This window comes from Diplotaxodon limnothrissa, linkage group LG13, assembly GCF_057381915.1.
Source record: "Diplotaxodon limnothrissa isolate DT_005_m linkage group LG13, D_limnothrissa_male_GT1.1, whole genome shotgun sequence".
Taxonomy (NCBI): Eukaryota; Metazoa; Chordata; class Actinopteri; order Cichliformes; family Cichlidae; genus Diplotaxodon; species Diplotaxodon limnothrissa.
The window spans coordinates 16,412,760-16,432,845 of NC_140608.1; the positions used below are offsets into that span (position 1 = coordinate 16,412,760).

Sequence of the window (20,086 nt, forward strand, 5' to 3'; positions counted from 1 at the left end):
CATCTGCTTTCTCCTGTTCTTTTTTGTTTTCTTTTCCTTTTTAAGGACGAAATGAAGGAAAGAGCCCTAAAAGGAGAAAAAGGAGATGAGGTGAGATTTTCTGTCATTATTAAGACAATTTAACAACAGGAAACTAGGTCTCAGACATTGCCTCCAACACCACAGTGTGAAAAACACCAATTTCTTACGTAGCGTCAACAAAAGCGGGACTGACATTTGATTTTTGAAAGAACAATGGGACTTCACCTACTGTGCAGTTTCTGAGTTGAATTTCATCCTTGCGCTTTGTAAAGAAGCACAAGGTGAGCCGCTGAATAAATTGGCATGCAATTATTGTTTGGACCTCAAAACAACAGACGCATCTACTGGAAGCAAGCAGATTACAAAAGGCCACTGACGCAGCTATTGGCCAAAACATCAAAAGACAGTCAGCTGAATGAAAAGAGAAAAAAAACAAATCACAAGCAGAGATGCAGAATCAGACTGTCTTTGTCAGTGCATCAAGTTTTAGAAAATCTATAATAAAGTGTCAAGTCTCTGCCTTAATTAAAGTATATTTATGTCAATGCTGAAAGAATCACATGTGAAATATTTGAAATGGAAGGGTTCAAAAGTAAGTGGACACGCCCAGAAGAGCGGAAGAGTGGAGCTGCCTGTCAGATTGAGGCATAAAGAGGTCATCATTCACATGAAGGAGATCCAGAGTCAGAGAGGCGTCAGAGGTTGTTTGCCGTGAAGCAGCACAAAGTGGGAAAATAACTGGTACACAAATATCGTTGATGGCTGGGAAAAATATTTTTGTGGTGTGTAAAAAAAAAAAAAAAAAAAAAAGCCCATTTGTAACTGCACGGCAAGTGAGAAATGTTTTCTGTGTGTCAGCATACATGTGTCCCTGTCAGTGATTAAGACAGCATGACCTCAGAGGATTCAAAACAGGATGCAAAACCATGGTAACCCTGCAAATAGGAGAGAAAAGCGTGCAATTTACAAAAAAAACCAGACCAAAAAAAGAACAATAGGAAGCTACGAGTGCTGTGGAACAATTTTCTGCAATGACACAAAATGACACAAAATTAACCTCAATCAAATGTTACAAAGAGGAGAATGTAGTGGGGAGAAAAAAGGAATAGCTCAAAAACCAAAGGTCATGTGACCTCATGTGTAAAGCATTGTAGCAGTTCTGAAGTGACAGTGCGTACAGGAGCATTATGTGTGGTAATATTGAGAAAAAACATCCTAAACATAAAGTTAGAGAGAGCTTTTCAGGGTGAAGAGTGGGACTATCCTCAAGTGACTGAGTCAAATACTCTAATCTAAGTGTGATTGAGGATGCAATCTGCTTGCTGAAGAACAGACTGGATAGCAGACTATCAGCAGAGAGACCACTCAAAGAGGAAAGTGGAAGTATAGGGAAGGCCTGGAGACTGCAGCCGGTCACTGAGTATATCAGCCCCCTACTAATCAACCCGTAAACACTGAGCACCGTGTTTGTGTCATAACAGCGACACATCATAGTCGGAGTCAAATTAAAGCTGAGAATTGCCACATTAATCATATTTCGGTGTTTCTTTGTTGAAAAAGCCAGAAGAACAGTGCAAACATTTAAAAAAAAATGTAGTGTGGTATGAAGCCAAGAGAAAAATTTCACACACTCATTTTTTTTCTCAACAGCTGCTGATTTTATTATATTCACATTCTCAGTGCAAGAAAAAAGCTAACTTGGCAAAGGAAATATTCTGTGTTTTAACCTTCACATCATATGCTAACTTCACGAAAGTCCTTGAAGACTTTTTTTTTAAACCTTAACCACAGTCAGCCAGAGAAATGGCTTGGATCTTTATACACATCTTGAGAACGGATGTTTTTCTGTTTCCTTTACTTTCTGCAGGGGGAGAGAGGCGCTCAAGGACCGCAAGGCTTCAAGGTGACTTATCAAAGACTTAACCTTTGCACTAAAACTTGAGTATCTACTGCCAAGAAAATAAGGCTACAAAATTCCTTCCTGTCCAACGTAGTACTCTCTGTAACTCTCCACACAAGCTCCACAGTGTTTGTACACCAGTAGTCGCAGCAGGGTATTACTGATTTCTCTGTCGGATTCTATTTTTTTTAGAAGGGATCCTTTCTTCGGTGTATATTTGGTAGGTTGGCAGTAACCCTACGAAGTCCAGTGATGTTATTGAGCTGTTACCGGAGGGTACCGTGCTGCACAAAGTTTCTTTCTGTTGTTTAGGTTTCACCAAATACTCCAAAACATTCATGGAGCACACAAAAGTTCTGCTAAACACTGAACTCAGAAAGAAATCAAATCTATGTAGTTTTTCTCTCAGCGCTGTATGACAAAGCACAGAGGTCAAGATGTTTTTCCTGCAGTTTCCTGCCTCCCGTGTGCGTCTTATTCACCCTTTTTGGTGATTTAACAGGGAAACATGGGGCCGCCAGGACTAAAGGGAGATCAAGGACCAGAGGTGAGGCTTTGTGTTTATCTCTGGGGTGCTGTGCCATTTAGAGTAGGTCAAACTTTGAAGTCTAAAAATGTGCTAAATACAAGGTAAAATGATACACGTATAGGCATGAAAGGCCATTATAGCTTTGACCGAGGAGCAGAATAACAAGAGCTGCTGAGGTTTTGGTCATTGATGGAAGGAAAATAAAGTAAAATGCACTGAAATTCAGAGTTCAGTCCAAATTAAATAACTCTAAATCTGCAGTTTTGGTGTTTCTAAGCCTGTTTTGTAAATGTAGTCTTTTGAATAATGCTCATGATGATATCAAGTGTTAATTAAGAAGACTCTGTCTCAGTGCTACTGTAAAAGATGTACTGTGAGATAAAAGCCAAGATACAGTAAAAATTCAGTTTCCATGGTAACATATGAATCATTTAGATCATCCTCACATATAAAAACAATACAGTTCAAAATGGAAGTGAATATGAGAAGCTTTTACAGAATAACAGCGTCGCTTTAACTTGAAATACCGCATGCATGCAAATATACTGCTGCTCAGGCAACGTTTCATGAAATTCTTTGGAAAGTCAGTGTTTGCATTGTAGCTGGGCTGGGCAAGAACACCCAAAGCCCAGAAATCATATCTATAACCAAACAAAGAGAATCGAATATCCATAGTGTTGGTTTTCCTTTGTGTTTTTCCAGGGGAAGCAAGGCCCTCCTGGATCCACTGGAGCCCCAGGACTCCCGGGCAAGCCAGTAAGTGTTCTGGCATCATAAACACCAGCACTTCATGTCAAGTCTTCCTTTTTCTCATCGCCTTATCTGTCACCTTGCCGTATCGTCCTCTTTCTTAACGCCGCCAGCCAAATAGAGAGATAAATAGATAAACCTCAGCAGGCAGAGATAGAGAAGAAGTAGGGGAGAAAAGTCCAGAATTTTTACACAGACGATCAGTAATCAAATTTAAGAATTAATTAGTGGAAAGAGGCAAATCTAAGCGCTTTATGCCGGGAACGGAGGCAGAGGCCCAATCTGTTCTCCACACCTGCTTCGGTAATGAGCATCTGTCTTTATTCAAAAGCAGGGAGGGAAAAGAGGCATTTCATAAATCCTGGCTAAGGGAAATTATGTTGGAACACAGCAGCCTGCTGAAGCAGTGAGGAGGAGGAGATAAATGTGTGTGAGAAGATGAAGGCCTGGTGATAGATGTGTCTCTTTTCACCACTATTTACAGGGCTCACCAGGGGAGCCAGGGGTACCTGGGAACGATGGACTGAAAGGAGAAAAGGTAGGTAAACTTCAAATCAAGTCCTCACCTGAAAGCAAAGAAAAATGAAGCTATGATGTTTTATTACAGGTTCAACATGCCAGACAACTTGCAAAGATGCCTTTTAGATTACTTGCCCTTCGTCCAATCCTCAGTCATTGTGTAACTTTGTGTTCCTGTCTCCGGTGCCTCTCACTCCTCTGTTTTTGCACACAAATGTTTTTTTCTTCTTCTTGCAGTTATATTCCAAACACTTTGCTGAAAGTGGCAAACTAGAAAAGTGGAAAAGTGTGCAGCTGACATGCATATTTGATGGGGTTTGTTACTTGTCAGAAAGAATGAAGATGCACTCAATTCTCCCCACCCACCAGAGTCACTCTGTTATTCTCCAGAGCAGAGAAATAGACCTAGAGTGCTTAAGCCTCCTATATTCATTCACATAAAATGCTTAAGCCTCGTTTTTTCCATTGTATAATCCTCCTTTGTCAAATTTGCTATACTGACTCCAATCTAAGAGGCACTTCATTCGTGTGGCGCTCTATGAATAAATAGGAGAAAAAAATAAGCAGCGTCTGTGGCTTAAATATGAGGCTGGGGGTAGAAGGCAGTTAGCGTAGCATAGAGTAAAAAATGTTAGCAGATGCAGCAATTAACAATGTTTATACATACATATATATGTATATTCTTATTAGGAACTTTAAAGATAACTAGTAAATATAGTATATTGTCAGCTTAATCAATCAAGCAATCATGACTTTTTTAAAATGGGACTTTACTGTGGAAGACTGTCTCTTGAGCAGTAATAGCTGCTAATATTATTGACAAAACAATAAAATGCTACAATTCTTTCATTTATTTTTCAAGCAGTATTTTCCAAAAACAAGCAAAAAAGGAAAAGAACAGCTATATGAATGCTAAGCATGGTGGCAGTCTTTACCCAACAATGCTGACATGCTCATTTGTAGCAGCTAGTCATTACCACCATGCTAAAAATTGATAAGTATCAATAAAGCACTGTTGAGGTTGATAGCAAAGGCATAGCAAAGAACAGATGAGGAACAAAGTAACTCACTCAGTTAAGGTCAAACTTCCTGTTTCAACAATAAGACAGAGCCCAGGAAAAAAATGGCATCTGTGGGAGAGATCCAGGGAGAAAACTGCTGACCAAAAAGAAATAAACATCTTGATGATCCCTAAAATTTAAGAGGAAAATCATTCTCTGAAATTTTTCAAAGCTTTCAGTCCCTTTGCATCTGCCATAAAATAAACATGCCATTTCATAAAAAGATCACCATAGCAACAGTCAAACATGGTTGTGGAAGTGATTTAACAAGGGGAGCAGTTGTTTTTTTCACATAGGGTCAGGTGGGTTTGGATAGGGTTTTTTTTGATGATTTAAAACATGTGAGTGTGACAAATATGCAAAACAAAAGGTTCTCCCACTAACATGATGCGCTGGTGTTGACATCGTTCACATGTGCATCCTTGCATCTTCTCACCCTTTTTTTCACCTCACTGTGTCTAACTAACACTGCACTTTCTTTGGCTTGTCAAGAAGACAGGGCTGGTTTAATGTTTTTTTATGGAGAAATTTCTAAATAGCATCTGTCTTTCTGTCTGTAGGGGGACTCTGGTGGAATGATCGGCCCACCAGGACCTCCAGGTCCTAAGGGTGAGCCTGGCGAACCTGTGGGTGGATATATGGTGGGTATTATATCAAATGTAGACAGTAACCTCACCTTGTTGGGTTCAGCTCTGAAGACACAGGATACAGCATTAAAAACTATTAATGCAGTCCAATAAAACAGCAGATGGAAACACAGGAGACTTTCAGAAATGCAGATCACCTGCAAACAGCTAGAGTAGCAGCAGGCAAGTTAAAGAAACTAGGTCCTCCAGCAGCGCAGATGCAATGATGTTATGAAGTAGCAATATCATTAGATAGTCCACCATCACATATCCCCATCCTGGATAATCACCTATCCTCGTAATTGGAGCACATAGCTGTTCAGTTTCTTTTATAGACATGGCTCTGCATATAGAAATGTTCATTATAGCTTTCCCAAAGAAGCTGTGCATGTGCAGCCACAGCCTCAATCCCGGTTGATGGCACTCGCACTTCTCAATCACCTGTGGACTTCTGCAGCTTTAAACAGTCGTGTTTGTTTGTGTGTGGAAACACCAATCTGAACATTAAGCCCAACAGCAGACCTACTGATCAAGCAAGCCATGGGTACCGTGAGCAGAGTAATAAAGGAAAGATTGTGTTCAGGCCGACGTATTTAAACCTCTTAACATTCTCCTGCACTGGGAAAATTGGAAAGGGATTGAAAAACACGGCTGTGGGTGTCAAGATGGGGTGTTTACCACGTGAAAATGACCTCTCACAGTGTTGTATGCAATAGGTGAAAAAGCTAAACTAAGAAAAATGGCTTTCATTTAAAGCAGACATATTTCTGTCTTTTGAAAATACCATTAGTGTGCGGAGATGTAGGAAGAAATGTCCTTAGCATTTATGGACGTTATCATATAAGACAAAGGTAAGGGAAAAGGAAATAAACAAAACATATCTTTAATGAGTTAGCCTGCTCAAGCAGCTAAGGACAAAGCCACTTTTATTCATGCGGGGTCGCCACAGCAGGTAGCGCCGCACATTTGATTTGGCAGATTTTTGTATTCAGTGCCCTTCCTGACACAACCCCAAAGGAATCTGTTTCTCCTTCCACGATCGTTTCCTTGTTAGGCAACTGTATAAACCACTGAACTAAGATGTCACACACTTTGTTGAGCTTGCCTTCAACTGAATAATAACCAGCTAAGTCTTTGTACTTTAAACATGCTGTTTATATAAATTTCTATAAATTTATGATCTACTCTCACATACCGAGGGAGAAGTTCTGTTTCTGTAGAGTGGAAGTGCCCCACTAATGTCATCAGATCTCTTTGGTTTCAAAAGTTCTGTACTTCCCAAACTTTAGTGTTTTACGTTTGACTGAACTGGTCCATTTCTCCCCAAAACTGTAAGAACTGCTGTGTTGGCTCAAACCCAGCTTCTGCCCAGCTAATTTACAATGTAGGACTTGCACCAGAAATACATGCTGACCACAGAAATCAATGTCTCATCTGGATGGTACAGTAAATAATGCCCGCACCTCGATTCCAATTAAGGTTTTTTGTTTTCTCCCCCACCCCCCACCCTCTCTGTGGTACGGCATTATCACCTTGCATCTGTACAGTGAAACTAATCAAATTGTTGTAAGCAGTATTGAACATGTGCTCATAAGGCAACACTGTAATGTGTGTAGCTCATACTGATTCAAGACTCCTGTTTGAATTAAAGCACTAGGGCTGCTTCTCGGGCCTTACCTCAGTTCTCAAAGAGAATTGCTGATCAGTGTGCAGTGAATTTCTATTCTAAAGTCTTCTTTGTTTTTTTGTTTTGTTTTTGTTTTTACAGGGGGACGGGTTGCCTTTAACTAGAGGGTCTCGTGGACCTAAGGTAGGTCCTCCAACATCACCAAATAAGCAATAAAAAGTGAAAAAGAAACAATTCAGCTAAATAAATTTAATTGTACTACAAAAAAGAAGAAGTTGTAACAAATAGCTTACCTGGCACGAATTCCAGGATAGCATGAGCTTGAAAATGTGTCACGGGAATGAAAACGTCCACACTTTGCTTTGTTCTACAGAACCTGACACCGACTACATGTGTCATGTTCTGTAATGATGTAACATTATGTAATCCTAGGCTGAGACCTTAGGGCTCTGTGTGGCTATCTGAACACTTTGTTCAGATCTATTGGTGCAATATTCCTCTGTGGGAAAAAGTAAGTGCAGCCTTGGCTTTACGCGGTAGCGCTGCTCCATTTAACTTCTTATAGTGTGTTTTGCATCATTGTCCTCCTGGTCGTACTGTGCCTCACTCAAATTCTTGACCACCTTTCCATGTAAAGTTTCCTCATTTGCAAAATGTTGCTCTTGCATGCAGTGCCCACGTTAAATCCCCTCCATAAGCATTCCAGTGAGATTCTGATAGGATCTTGTGTGTAGTTTTTATTTGGCCAGACCCTTCTTTAACCTTTAATTTTCTTCTTTTTGAGCCATTCTTTGCTAAATTTACCCGTATGCTTGAGGTTATTATCCTGTTGAAAGGTAGCTTTTTGAACACATTGCCTTCAAGGACACTGCTTTACAGCTTCTCCTTAAAACTGGCCTCTGGTCTATTGCGTTTAAACCATTCTCTCTGATTTCCTTGAGCGCATTATTCCAACAAACCTACCTTGAAGTTTATTATCAAACTAATTTTGCTTTGATGGTCTTTTTTGGATTTCACTTAAACATTACACAATAAAGTTTTGAGGTTCTTGGAGACTTTTTTTTACTGCTCTACATCATCTTCCATGTTATTTACTTTTTTAACATGAAGATATATCTCCTGAAGTCCATCTAATACCAGCTGGAAATCACTAATATGACTGATATCACTGAAATTGTCATAACATGCTTGGATATCAAAGAGATTTCATTCTTTTTTCTGATCACTTTGTACTATCAATATCAGTGGATTTGACATGGAAAAATAATTGCACAGTTGAGTATCTTATGTATCATACGTAGGCAAAATGATGGACATAATTAAAATCTGCATGATAACGGCCTTCACCGCGGTTATGTTTTCTTTCTTTACCCTTTAAGCAAAGAGGCACAAGATAACAGGAAATGGATTCTGGCAGTCTTTGAATACTTAATGAGCAATGCAGCAGCCCTTCCTTTAGCTGGATTCACCATCATTAAATCATCACTGACCACTCCCTTGTGTTTGTGTTAGGGTGAAAGAGGCATCCCGGGATTGCCCGGAGACCACGGTGAAAAGGGCGAACCTGGGGAGAGCATTACAGGGCCACCTGTGAGTATGATGTCGTATTGATTGGTCAGTGAGCACCAAACCATTTATTATTTAGTGGCACCCTTGAAACATTTCAGATTCCTGCTTTTGTCTTAGGCGTGGAAAGAATGGGCTACTCTCTGAATACTGGAGATGTGTTTTTATTAGAAACATCGGTCATTACTTGCTCTCTCGCCTCATCATGCACGCTCTGGGGTGCTAGTTTGAAACTCAGATTTGACAGTGAGTGAGTCTGTGTTCATTTTTGAAACACAGGGTTGTAGACAGAGAATCAATAGATCAAAAGGTGTCTAACACAATTCCTTTATTGGATCCTGGGTGCTAGAGGGCAGGTGGTGTTAACAAGATGTGTGATGTGTTTTTAGGGCCCCATGGGACCCACCGGGGAGCCAGGAATTGAGGTGTGTGCGATAAATTTTCTGTATCCACAACACAAACAAGATGTTCAAGTCGATTTTTAAAAATGTTCGTCCAATTAGCCATGGATCTCTTCTTGGCAATTTTGTTACAGCACTATTAACAGTAAGTGTGGGTGACTGTATAGGGCAACACTGCTAGCCTCTATCTTGGTATTTTTCAGGGCTCTCGTGGACCCCCGGGTCCATTTGGCCCCCCAGGAGCTCCAGGAAGAGAGGTGAGTTAGGGCAGCCTGTCCTTCCACTGTTTTCCACTCCCTTGCACGTTTACAGATAAAAGATGGCCAGAAGCATGGAGAAATGTCAGCTACCAACTGTGGATGAACACGTACAATGTATCACAGCTCCTGGACACAAATCCCCACCAACTGAGAAGAGTGTGAAAGCTGAAAGTTATAGCCTTGCCTGTGTGCTTCATATCGTAACCAGAAGTGCTGTTAACTCCTTGTTCTGTCTCAATTAAAGGGCTCCCCTGGTAGGCCAGGTCCACCGGGGCCTGCTGGACCTCCAGGTGAACCAGTAAGTAAGAAAATCTCTGTTTTGCTTACAGCGGTTCAGCATCACTGATCAGCCATGAGACCTACTGAGATCACCTTAAAGTCAAACTCAGTATTCAGACTGTAGCTGCAGTTTTGGGATAATAAGTAGCTGTAGTTCTAGTGTTCAGCAACCGACACCACATTCAGGAAAATGTTCCAGTTTACAACAAATTGGCGGCCCCCTGTTGTTAGAGCATATTTTTATTCCTTTCTTGTGTCTTTGTGAGTTTCAAATGAGGAGCATTTACTAAAGTGCTAATAGCTGTAGTGTGAGTACCTCACCATTCCTACCGCTGCTGCATCAAAGCCTTGAAATTTTTGCATTTTAGCCCATTTATATTCATGCGTTGTAAAGACGCATGAAAGCCATTTATACCATTTTATGTTTTTTTTTTTTTTAAATACACGGGCTTCACATCAAAATGTTGTTTTTTTTTCTCAGCTTCAGAGAACAACAATATTTTGAAGATTTGGGATCATGTCTTCCAAAATAACAAAGTTATTAAACCGTTTCCTCAAGCAATCCAGATAAAACTGAGAATGAAACACTTAAAGCAAACTTTGTTAAATATGTTCAAGGAAAAAAAATCGCATTCCAGGCATGTAAGTCAGTCTTGTGTGCCTTGTGATGTTTTATTAAAAGAAGCAGTCGAGCAAAAATAAACAACTGCAGAAATCTCAAAAATAAAGAGAGATGAGATTTGAAATTAAGGTTTTTTTTGTTTTGTTTTTTTTGCTTCTTTTTTCCTAACAGACTGCCCTGCCGATTTTTGGAGACATGGGTGCTTTGCTTAAGGTATTTATATCTCCATAGTTGATGATAATTGCATTGTTTTCACAGAACAATTGCATGCAAAAGCGTGAGGGTTGGTATTTAAATTGAACAGCATTTGCCGGCTTGAAACAGTACTATCCCACTAATACATGGATGCAATCACTTGAGAGATATTGTGAGAAAGCCCTTGAGTGCCTTCATCAGGATGACTGGGAGAAGGAGATCCAGAAAATAAAAGAAAACAATTTCACGAGAAAGCCCAGATTACTCATTCACCAGAGGTGCACAGTGTGACAACATGTTTAGTAAAGCCTCTCAGTGTGACAATGAAATATTGAAATATCACACAAGTGCAATGCAAATAAAGTGAAAAACAAGATTATAAAGAGATTACTGTCTCAAAAGATAAGATCGGCTTCAGATATGCATTGTATACAGTTTTACAGAAGAATAATTGCTAAATAGCACTTCTCCATTCAAACAATGTGTCACCACTTGATCCAAAAGCCTCAAAACACTCACGCAAAATGACTTCTCTTCTGCCCTAGCTCCGTTTTAATTGTCTCTTCTCTACATTTTACATTACTTAAACCTTAACCCTCAATATGTAAATCTGAACGAATGTTAACTTTTGGGACATATTATATAAGTTTGTCCCAAAATCAGCAGACAGGCTGTCACGGCTCGGGGCAGCGGCCGTGTGAAGAGTGGAAGGAGGACTCAAACGCAGCACTATTTCAGACGTGAAGGGTGATTTATTGACAATACTGAACATAAAGTGGAGATGGCAAACAGAACTAAGGACGAACTAAACTGGGAGAAACTACACAAAGGAGTGGCAAACCTGAACATGAAGGGAGAACAGCAGGGAGAGCACGCAGGGAAATTCACCGGGTATGAACACAGACGACGCGACGAGGAGCAGAGGAAAACACACACTATAAGTACACAAAGAGACACTGGGAAATCACACACACAGGTGGGGGAAACAGCTGGACCTGATTAACCTGACGAGACAGGGGAACACTAACACCAGGGACCAATAGAGGGAGCACAAACCCAGAACCCAGTGTCTAAAATCCCAAACACAAACCATCCCAAAACAGCCCAAGAATAATAATGAAAGTAATAACAATAAAGAACATAAACACAAAGTCACTGAGTCATGGCCGCAGGACCATGACAGTACCCCCCCCCCTCAAGGGCTGGCCCCCGACAGCCACAGAAACACACCACCAGACCCGGGCGGGTGGCAGGGGGCCCAGGACGGAGGGACCGGGCCATGACCAAAACGAAGGCCCCAGAGTCCCAAACAAACGTTCACAAAACTCACAGGGGAGCAGAGTCCGATGCACAGTTCAGGCGGCCGGCCACGAAGAAGGCCGTGGAGGCGCACAAAAGGTTCAGGAGGCCGGCCGTGCGGAAGGCAACGGCGGCCGCTCAGGCGAAGAGGGTCCGGGGGCCGGCCTTGCGGAAGGCAACGGCGGCCGCTCAGGCGATGGCGGTCCGGGGGCCGGCCGTGCGGAAGGCAACGGCCAGTAGCCTAGCCAGCGGTCTAGAAAATGGCCGTTTAGCTCCAGACCCAAACGCTGCTGGGCCAGGCAAGGCTGAAGGCACGGAAGCCGGGGCCGCAGCAGGCGAAGATGCTGAAGACGCTGCTGCAGGCGACGATGCGGATGCTGAAGACGCTGCTGCAGGCGAAGATGCAGACACGAAGGCTGGACCAGACGAAGATGCAGACACGAAGGCTGGACCAGACGAAGATGCAGACACGAAGGCTGGACCAGACGAGGATGCAGACACAAAGGCTGGACCAGACGAGGGTGAAGCTGGGCCGGGCGAGGACGAAGCTGTAGCCGAAGCCGGGCCGGGCGAGGTTGAAGCAGAAGCCGGGCCAGGCGTGGATGAAGCCGGGCCAGGCGTGGATGAAGCCGGGCCAGGCGTGGATGAAACCGGGCCAGGCGTGGATGAAACTGAAGCTGGACCAGGCGAGGATGAAGCCGGGCCGGGCGAGGACGAAGCTGTAGCCGAAGCCGGGCCGGGCGAGGTTGAAGCAGAAGCCGGGCCAGGCGTGGATGAAGCCGGGCCAGGCGTGGATGAAGCCGGGCCAGGCGTGGATGAAGCCGGGCCAGGCCAGGATGAAACTGAAGCTGGACCAGGCGAGGATGAAGCCGGGCCAGGCGAGGATGAAACTGAAGCTGGACCAGGCGAGGATGAAGCCGGGCCAGGCGAGGATGAAACTGAAGCTGGACCAGGCGAGGATGAAGCCGGGCCAGGTGAGGATGAAACTGAAGCTGGACCAGGCGAGGATGAAGCCGGGCCAGGTGAGGATGCGTCCTCAGGCGGAGGTGTGGCCGTAGCAGGCGGTAGCACTGCCGGTGGTGGTACTGCAGGAGGCGGCGCTGCAGCCACAGGTGGAGAAGCAGCCACAGGAGGCGGCGCTGCAGCCACAGGTGGAGAAGCAGCCACAGGAGGCCGGACGGGCTCCTCGGGCCCCCCAGCCGACGTGGCAGCCGGTGTGGCATGAGGCCGGACGGGCTCCTCGGGCCCCCCAGCAGGCGAAGCAGGAGGCCGGACGGGCTCCTCGGGCCCCCCAGCAGGCGAAGCAGGAGGCCGGACGGGCTCCTCGGGCCCCCCAGCAAAAACAGCCACAGAACCAGCGGGCACCGGGGCCCCGGCACACACAAAACAAAACTAGGAGGCACGTGGGCCTCTGGCACACACGAAACAAAACTAGGAGGCACGTGGGCCTCTGGCACACACGAAACAAAACCAGCAGGCACGTGGGCCTCTGGCACACACGAAACAAAACCAGTAGGCACGTGGGCCTCTGGCACACACGAAACAAAACTAGGAGGCACGTGGGCCTCCGGCACACACAAAACAAAACCAGGAGGCACGTGGGCCTCTGGCACACACGAAACAAAACTAGGAGGCACGTGGGCCTCTGGCACACACGAAACAAAACCAGCAGGCACGTGGGCCTCTGGCACACATACAGAGGGCTGCAGCTGCGCAGAGCACTGACCCTGCTCAGGCAGTGACAGCCCGGTGCAGTTCACAGCTGGCATCTTGGCCTCCAGGGGTCCAGAGTAAGCTGAGGGCAGTAACCCAGCCTCTGGGGAAGCCCCGGAGTGAGCAACAGTCTCTAATGTTGCCAGCTTTTGAGGAACAGGTCCATTGTAAAACAGTTCATCTCCCTGCTTAGAAACAGCGGTGGAAAAACAGTGTGAATATTGTGACTCAGCCATTAACTGAACTACGGGTTGCGGTGATGCAAGAGGTGGTGGTGGCTGAGTGGCTAACTGGAGCGGCGGCAGAACAGGTAATTGTGTCCTTGGGGAGGCTAGCGGTTGAGCTACAGACTGGGAGGCTTGTGGCTGGACACAGAACTGAGCCGGAGAATGGCGATAAAGTCCTGGCTCAGAAGGGGCGGCAGAGAAACAGTCTCTCGGTTTTACAGAGGGTTTGTACACGCCCACTTGCGAAGGATCTGTTACCACGAAGGTAGGTAAGCGACCCGTAGTCTCCCATCCCGCTCTGAATAGCCCCAGAAAACAAAGTCCCGGAATCTGGGGAAGCCAATGCATCCCGCTCACTCACCGCCTCGGGCTGCTCGAAAGTAAATGCAGACGGGGGGTGAAGTCCAAGGTCCAAAAGGAGAAACTCCCGCTCCCACGAACAGAGCGAGTCCAGAAGCCATGGGAGACCGGTCACCAGACGCTGTAGCCGCCTCTCTATAGCGCGCTGGGACGTGCCACCCGGGTTTTCCAGCCACAGGTCGATCAGCTCCTGTGTGGCATCGATGAGCGTCTCCCGTAGCTCCCTGGACGGATTAAGCGCTGCTGGGTCCATCTTGTGGTCGCGTCGTACTGTCACGGCTCGGGGCAGCGGCCGTGTGAAGAGTGGAAGGAGGACTCAAACGCAGCACTATTTCAGACGTGAAGGGTGATTTATTGACAATACTGAACATAAAGTGGAGATGGCAAACAGAACTAAGGACGAACTAAACTGGGAGAAACTACACAAAGGAGTGGCAAACCTGAACATGAAGGGAGAACAGCAGGGAGAGCACGCAGGGAAATTCACCGGGTATGAACACAGACGACGCGACGAGGAGCAGAGGAAAACACACACTATAAGTACACAAAGAGACACTGGGAAATCACACACACAGGTGGGGGAAACAGCTGGACCTGATTAACCTGACGAGACAGGGGAACACTAACACCAGGGACCAATAGAGGGAGCACAAACCCAGAACCCAGTGTCTAAAATCCCAAACACAAACCATCCCAAAACAGCCCAAGAATAATAATGAAAGTAATAACAATAAAGAACATAAACACAAAGTCACTGAGTCATGGCCGCAGGACCATGACACAGGCAGCACTTTAAAACTTTTTTCTAACATATTCCTCATATATTGAAATATATTTTGTTACAGCAGTGCTCAGGATCCCAACCTTTCCTGACCAGTGCTGAATGTGGACCAGGACTACACAGTTAAACCTAATACCAGACACTCCTCAGTATCTCCTGAGATTATAGTACAGTGTTAAAATGGGATTAAGTACTCCTTTAGTAGCTTTTACCTTTCATAATGTGAACACTCTGTCAAAATAAATGCAATTCTTGTTTCTTTTCTCCCACTGACGTAGATTAGTCACCTTAGTACGTGTCGTTAGCTGCAGGACAGCACTTAGACGAATTAAAGCTTTTTCTTTTTAATGCTTAACATACGTCAGCTCTGACAATAAATATAATGCCTTCACATGATTAATCATTGATAGATAAAGCCAGATGTCAGCAGACTTATTATTTTCTGTCAACTCTTCCTTCAGAGTCAAATTATTTTGTCCATTAAGTGCTCCGTTAGATTCATCTACTGTTTACAGCCTTCATCAGAGTCACGTAACGCCGCTGTGATTAGCAGAGGTGTGGACTCGAGTCACATGACTTGGACTCGAGTCAGACTCGAGTCATTAATTTTATGACTTTAGACTTGACTTGAAAAAATGTTCTAAGACTTGTGACTTGACTTGGACTTTTACACCAATGACTTGGGACTTGAATTGGACTTGAACCGGTTTACTTGAAAAGACTTGATATTTTACCCCAAATATAAAATTTAACATGCATATTATATGGAGATTGAAAATGTGACGTCATTCACGGGTAGAACCGCAAAGGATTCTGGGAACTCGTGGCAAGCGGTACTAGCGCACGCAGGCTTTCAATTAAAATCAGTCACACAGCGATAAAAAGAAACACAAAAATGTCAAGAAGCTGTTGTATTATTAACTGCAATAGCCGGTCGCATGACAGCCACGGGAAGCCGACGGGTAAAGAGATCGGTTGTTATCGGATTACGTCGTTGAAGAGAAATTGTTCGAGCCATGTTTCCGAAGTAACAAAGAGGCGACTGGATTGCAGCCATTCAAAGATCAAATATAACGTCCCAGAACACTCCAGCTCACAGGTTAGTCTGCTCCAAGCATTTACACAAAGGTCAGTCTGCTGTTGTAGTTAATGCGTCATTTTTCTTAACATAATTGGTGATATAGGTTACAAGCAAGTCTGGCGCTGAACAGAAATTGTGGCGCTATGCTCCTTTGTTTATTGTGCATAAATAGTAAATTATCCTGACACAATATTGCGTTTCGCTTCTGTTATTATGGTACACTGACAAAAACACATACTTTTATTCACAGGATAAAACAGGTTTTTTGTATCACTAATTGTCCAGTACGATTACAGCATACAATATTATTGTCACTGCTACATTTCTGTGATGCTACCAGAAATTATTTCCACTGCTAATTAATTACCGTTGAGCTCAAAGGTCCTATTAATAAACGGTTAAGGAATGTGTATTTATGACGACGATTTGTGAGACTGGTAAACTTATGATACGTACGATGGTCTTTCGTTCTACACGGTGCATTTCAAGGTCCTGCACCCATCCGTCGGTAAACTGTACCTGGGCTTGTTGCAGTGACCTGAAGTTACTAAACTTCATGAGTGTATGCACTCACTCCAAGAACCGTATAATTATAAATATGCATATAAATATGCTAAGATGAGATAGCTGACTTCATCTAACTAGCAAATGTTTTCCAGGCTACGTTGGTGATACAGTTTTTTTTAATATGTATGATATTTTTGTCATGCGATTTTAAAGCTGGTCCTACAACCGCATCCAAGAATAACATGCAGCGTATCTCAGAACTGTCGGTGAAAATTATTATTGGAGCTAGGTTTAATTGAGCTGCATTTTAAAGAGGTGCAATTTCACAATTTGTGTATATTTTCTAAGTTCACTATTTTGTATGTGTTGAGAAAAACACAGATTTTAAAATTACATGGTCTAATATTTACATTTAGCATACCTGCAACATTATTTTTTCGTTTGTTTTTTTTAAAGACTCGAAAGGACTTGAAATTCAAAGTTTCAGACTTGTGACTTGACTCGGACTTTTACACCAGTGACTTGAGACTCGACTCTGACTTGCCTGACATTACTTGAGACTTGACTTGAGACTTGAGGATAAAGACTTGAGACTTACTTGAGACTTGCAAAACAATGACTTGGTCCCACCTCTGGTGATTAGTACTCTTGACACCTCGATGACACCTTCAAAAAAAAGCGCTAAACACATTTAATACGGGTATTGTTTTTCTTTTCATTCATGTCAGTAACAGCATGCTCTTATTATTTTGCCATTGTGTTGAAGTCTTTGAAGATTAGGCTTAAATGGCAATATTGAAACGATGGCTTTTCATTTTATTTTTCAAATTTAGTGAGATTTTGTTGTTGTTGTTATTTTTGAAATGCATTTGTTTTTACTGCCTTTTTCCAACTTAAACTTCCTAATTCTTTTCTGTGCTAGGAGTAGAGTCTATAGTGTATCTAGAATAGATCAAGATGCGATACAGTGCAATGCGATATGATGCAATATGATACAATGTAATATGATAGGATGCAATAGGATGCAACGTGATGCATTATGGACAATATAATACAATACAATAGGATGAAATATGTGGGATGTGATGTAATATGATACAATATGCTGTGATATGATAAGATGTGATACAGTTCGTTAGGCTTGGATGTGATACAAGGCAGTACAGTACAATGTAATGCAATAAGATACGGTGAGATGAGATGTGATACAATATACATTTTTCTGGGGTCAGTGCTGAAATGCCATTGTAGATTTTATGTGCGCCGTAAGTATGTAGCTGGCAAAAAAAATTCAGTATCCACATGTAAAAATGGTCTTAGTAAAAGCTGTAAAGCAGCACTGCTCAAAGTCACTTGAGCAAAATATCTGGAAAGTCCTTATCAAGATCGAGTAAACTCGTTTTAAAATACTCAAATACAGCATTGCAACAGCTCACTAATCCTGCTGCACATACAGTATGTCCGAGTCACAACGTGCAGCAGTGCCAATGGAGTTGGTCCAATGATATTTAGGTTCTCACCTAAATGTCACAGTCAGTGAGTTTGACAAAGTTCACCACTCACCTCAGTGAGAGACACTCTTGGAGGCACTCTAGGTGGGTTCACATTATTTCTGCTCTGTGGACATTTTGAGAACACTTTATGTCAGTTGGGGTCTTGTCCTCCACCCAGGGGATGTGACATAATAAAGGGCGAAAATACAGTGTTCCAGCTCAGCCTGATGAAATCTTATCTGTGCTTCCACTTTTGCTTCCTGCCTTGCCTGCACTGGTAGAATGCCTGCAGTGTGTGCCAGACGAGAGTCCCAGGGCTGCCTGGACAGAAGGGAGAAAAAGGCTCCCCCGGAGTGCAAGGAGCAGAGGGCTTAGTGGGAGAAAAGGTACAAGTGACTCATTAGCATAGCAGACAATTTAGACAATTTACAAAAAAAATGTGACTTTGATTTGCATTGCACATCATGCTTTCAGTGCTCCTTCATGAATATTTTGAGTGCATGCTTGCGCTATTGAACAGAAATCCATTATGGACTCCTTTTCCAAACAGGGAGATCCTGGGGTCAGAGGCCCGATGGGTAACCCGGGAAAAGAAGGTCCAAAGGTAGGCAAGAAGATGTCAAACGTAAACTTGTGAAATAACAAAAATGGATTTTATAAAGATATTACTATATGAATAACCCATTTTATCAGCATGACAAGAATGTGTAGAAGATATAGCCTTATTTTATGATATTGTTTGCTTAAATGTGCATTTAATCTGCTAGACAAAGATTTGCACTGAAAAAAAAGCTTTTCATGAATTTATTTTTGCATTATTCCTGAAAGCCTAAGTAGCTGTTCCACAACTCATATTATTCTGAACACACTTGGGTTTTCACTGCAGAAGTTGTTGCTATGGATACAGTCTTGTACCATGGTGAAATAGGCTAGGCAATTTCAAGTTGTGTGCTGGAAGATGCATTTTGAAATTTATGCCCATCAGACTTTAGTTTAAGGTTTGTTTTTTTTTTCTTCCCTTTTTCCTTGTGAAAAACATTCACTTTTCCCTACTTTATTGCTTCTGCTTTCCTGCAGGGAGTAAAAGGAGAGAGAGGGTTCCCAGGCCCTATAGGCGATAAAGGTGATGAGGTGAGTGAAGAAAAAGTTGAATCTAAACAAATTAATCCAGTGGTTATCTAACCAGGTCAGAAGTCACCGTGACATTGAGAAAGAGGTTTTTCAAACGGATGTAAATATATTCTAATGTTGGCCTCATCTTAAAGTCTGTCTGCTCTCAGAGTCTGTTTTCAAAAGAAGCTATCAAAAGCTATCCGCAGAGCTGCATTTGCACTATGCCCTATCTCTTGCTCTCCAAGGAACTACTTTATGAAGAACAAAGCCTGCCCTGCGTGTTTGTGTGTGTTCATTTAAAAAAAGACAGTGTTGAAAGCAGCTGAGAAGTTTCCCATAGGTCAGCTTTCAGCACTGAACTGCCATGGCAGAAGAGTTTTACTAGCAGGCACACTTGCTACTAGATTATAACAGCTCAATAAAAGACATGTTTTGGTCAGATAGCAGGTTTATTTTTCTTTCAGTGATCAAAGAAATGCATGCAATTGCATCTCTAAAATATAGCAAACAATACACTATAGGGCCTAGTCGCCAAATAAATTAATAAAGTTGTCGCATGATGAAGTGCCCCACAGTAGAAAATGTGATGTTCTGCTGCTTCTGCATACTCAGATAAGCTCTAAAGGAAAGAAAATACAAGCATAAGCTCAGAAGTCATTACAGTGTATAGAAAAGCTTTTGAATTCATCCTTTAAAATGTAGCATAGATTTTAACAAAACAGATGTGACATCACAATGACCAATAATTTAATTTATCCACATTTTAAGAATATATGCTTGATGTGCTCGGAGCAGCACAGCTGACTTTCAGCATGGCCACATAACTCTCCATCAGCACTATAGTGTTCGTACAATATAGGATCCAAACAGAGAACTCCAAGGTAGACAAAATAATAAAAGGCATGCCTTTTATTAGGTTGACAGAAAAGTCCAATAACTACATTCAACTGGGAGTTAATAGAGATCCTAGAAAACCACAGGGAGCCAGGAACAACAAGGATACACAGGCTGAAGGAATGGCTCTATCTACACACACTGAGCACTGATAGGAAACTGGAGACTAGTGGGGAACAGGACACAGCTGAACATAATTAATACAGGTGAGACTAGTTAGGGCACAAACAGGAAGTAAAATTAGAATGAGAAACGACAGACA

At 43.0% G+C, this 20,086-nt stretch overlaps 1 protein-coding gene across 3 annotated transcripts in view; it reads left to right on the plus strand.

The window, feature by feature from the left end:
- Positions 1-20,086, plus strand: part of LOC146620100 (uncharacterized) — a 121,161-nt gene that overhangs the window by 81,361 nt on the left and 19,714 nt on the right. For all 3 annotated transcript variants that reach the window (XM_085368762.1, XM_085368763.1, XM_085368764.1), the window contains 15 exons: positions 46-90; positions 1,889-1,924; positions 2,424-2,468; positions 3,153-3,206; positions 3,685-3,738; positions 5,341-5,421; positions 7,175-7,216; positions 8,546-8,623; positions 8,989-9,024; positions 9,204-9,257; positions 9,505-9,558; positions 10,333-10,374; positions 18,099-18,203; positions 18,368-18,421; positions 18,895-18,948. In XM_085368762.1, coding sequence (XP_085224888.1) covers positions 46-90; positions 1,889-1,924; positions 2,424-2,468; positions 3,153-3,206; positions 3,685-3,738; positions 5,341-5,421; positions 7,175-7,216; positions 8,546-8,623; positions 8,989-9,024; positions 9,204-9,257; positions 9,505-9,558; positions 10,333-10,374; positions 18,099-18,203; positions 18,368-18,421; positions 18,895-18,948 — 834 coding nt within the window. The remainder of the gene's footprint in view (positions 1-45; positions 91-1,888; positions 1,925-2,423; positions 2,469-3,152; positions 3,207-3,684; positions 3,739-5,340; positions 5,422-7,174; positions 7,217-8,545; positions 8,624-8,988; positions 9,025-9,203; positions 9,258-9,504; positions 9,559-10,332; positions 10,375-18,098; positions 18,204-18,367; positions 18,422-18,894; positions 18,949-20,086) is intronic.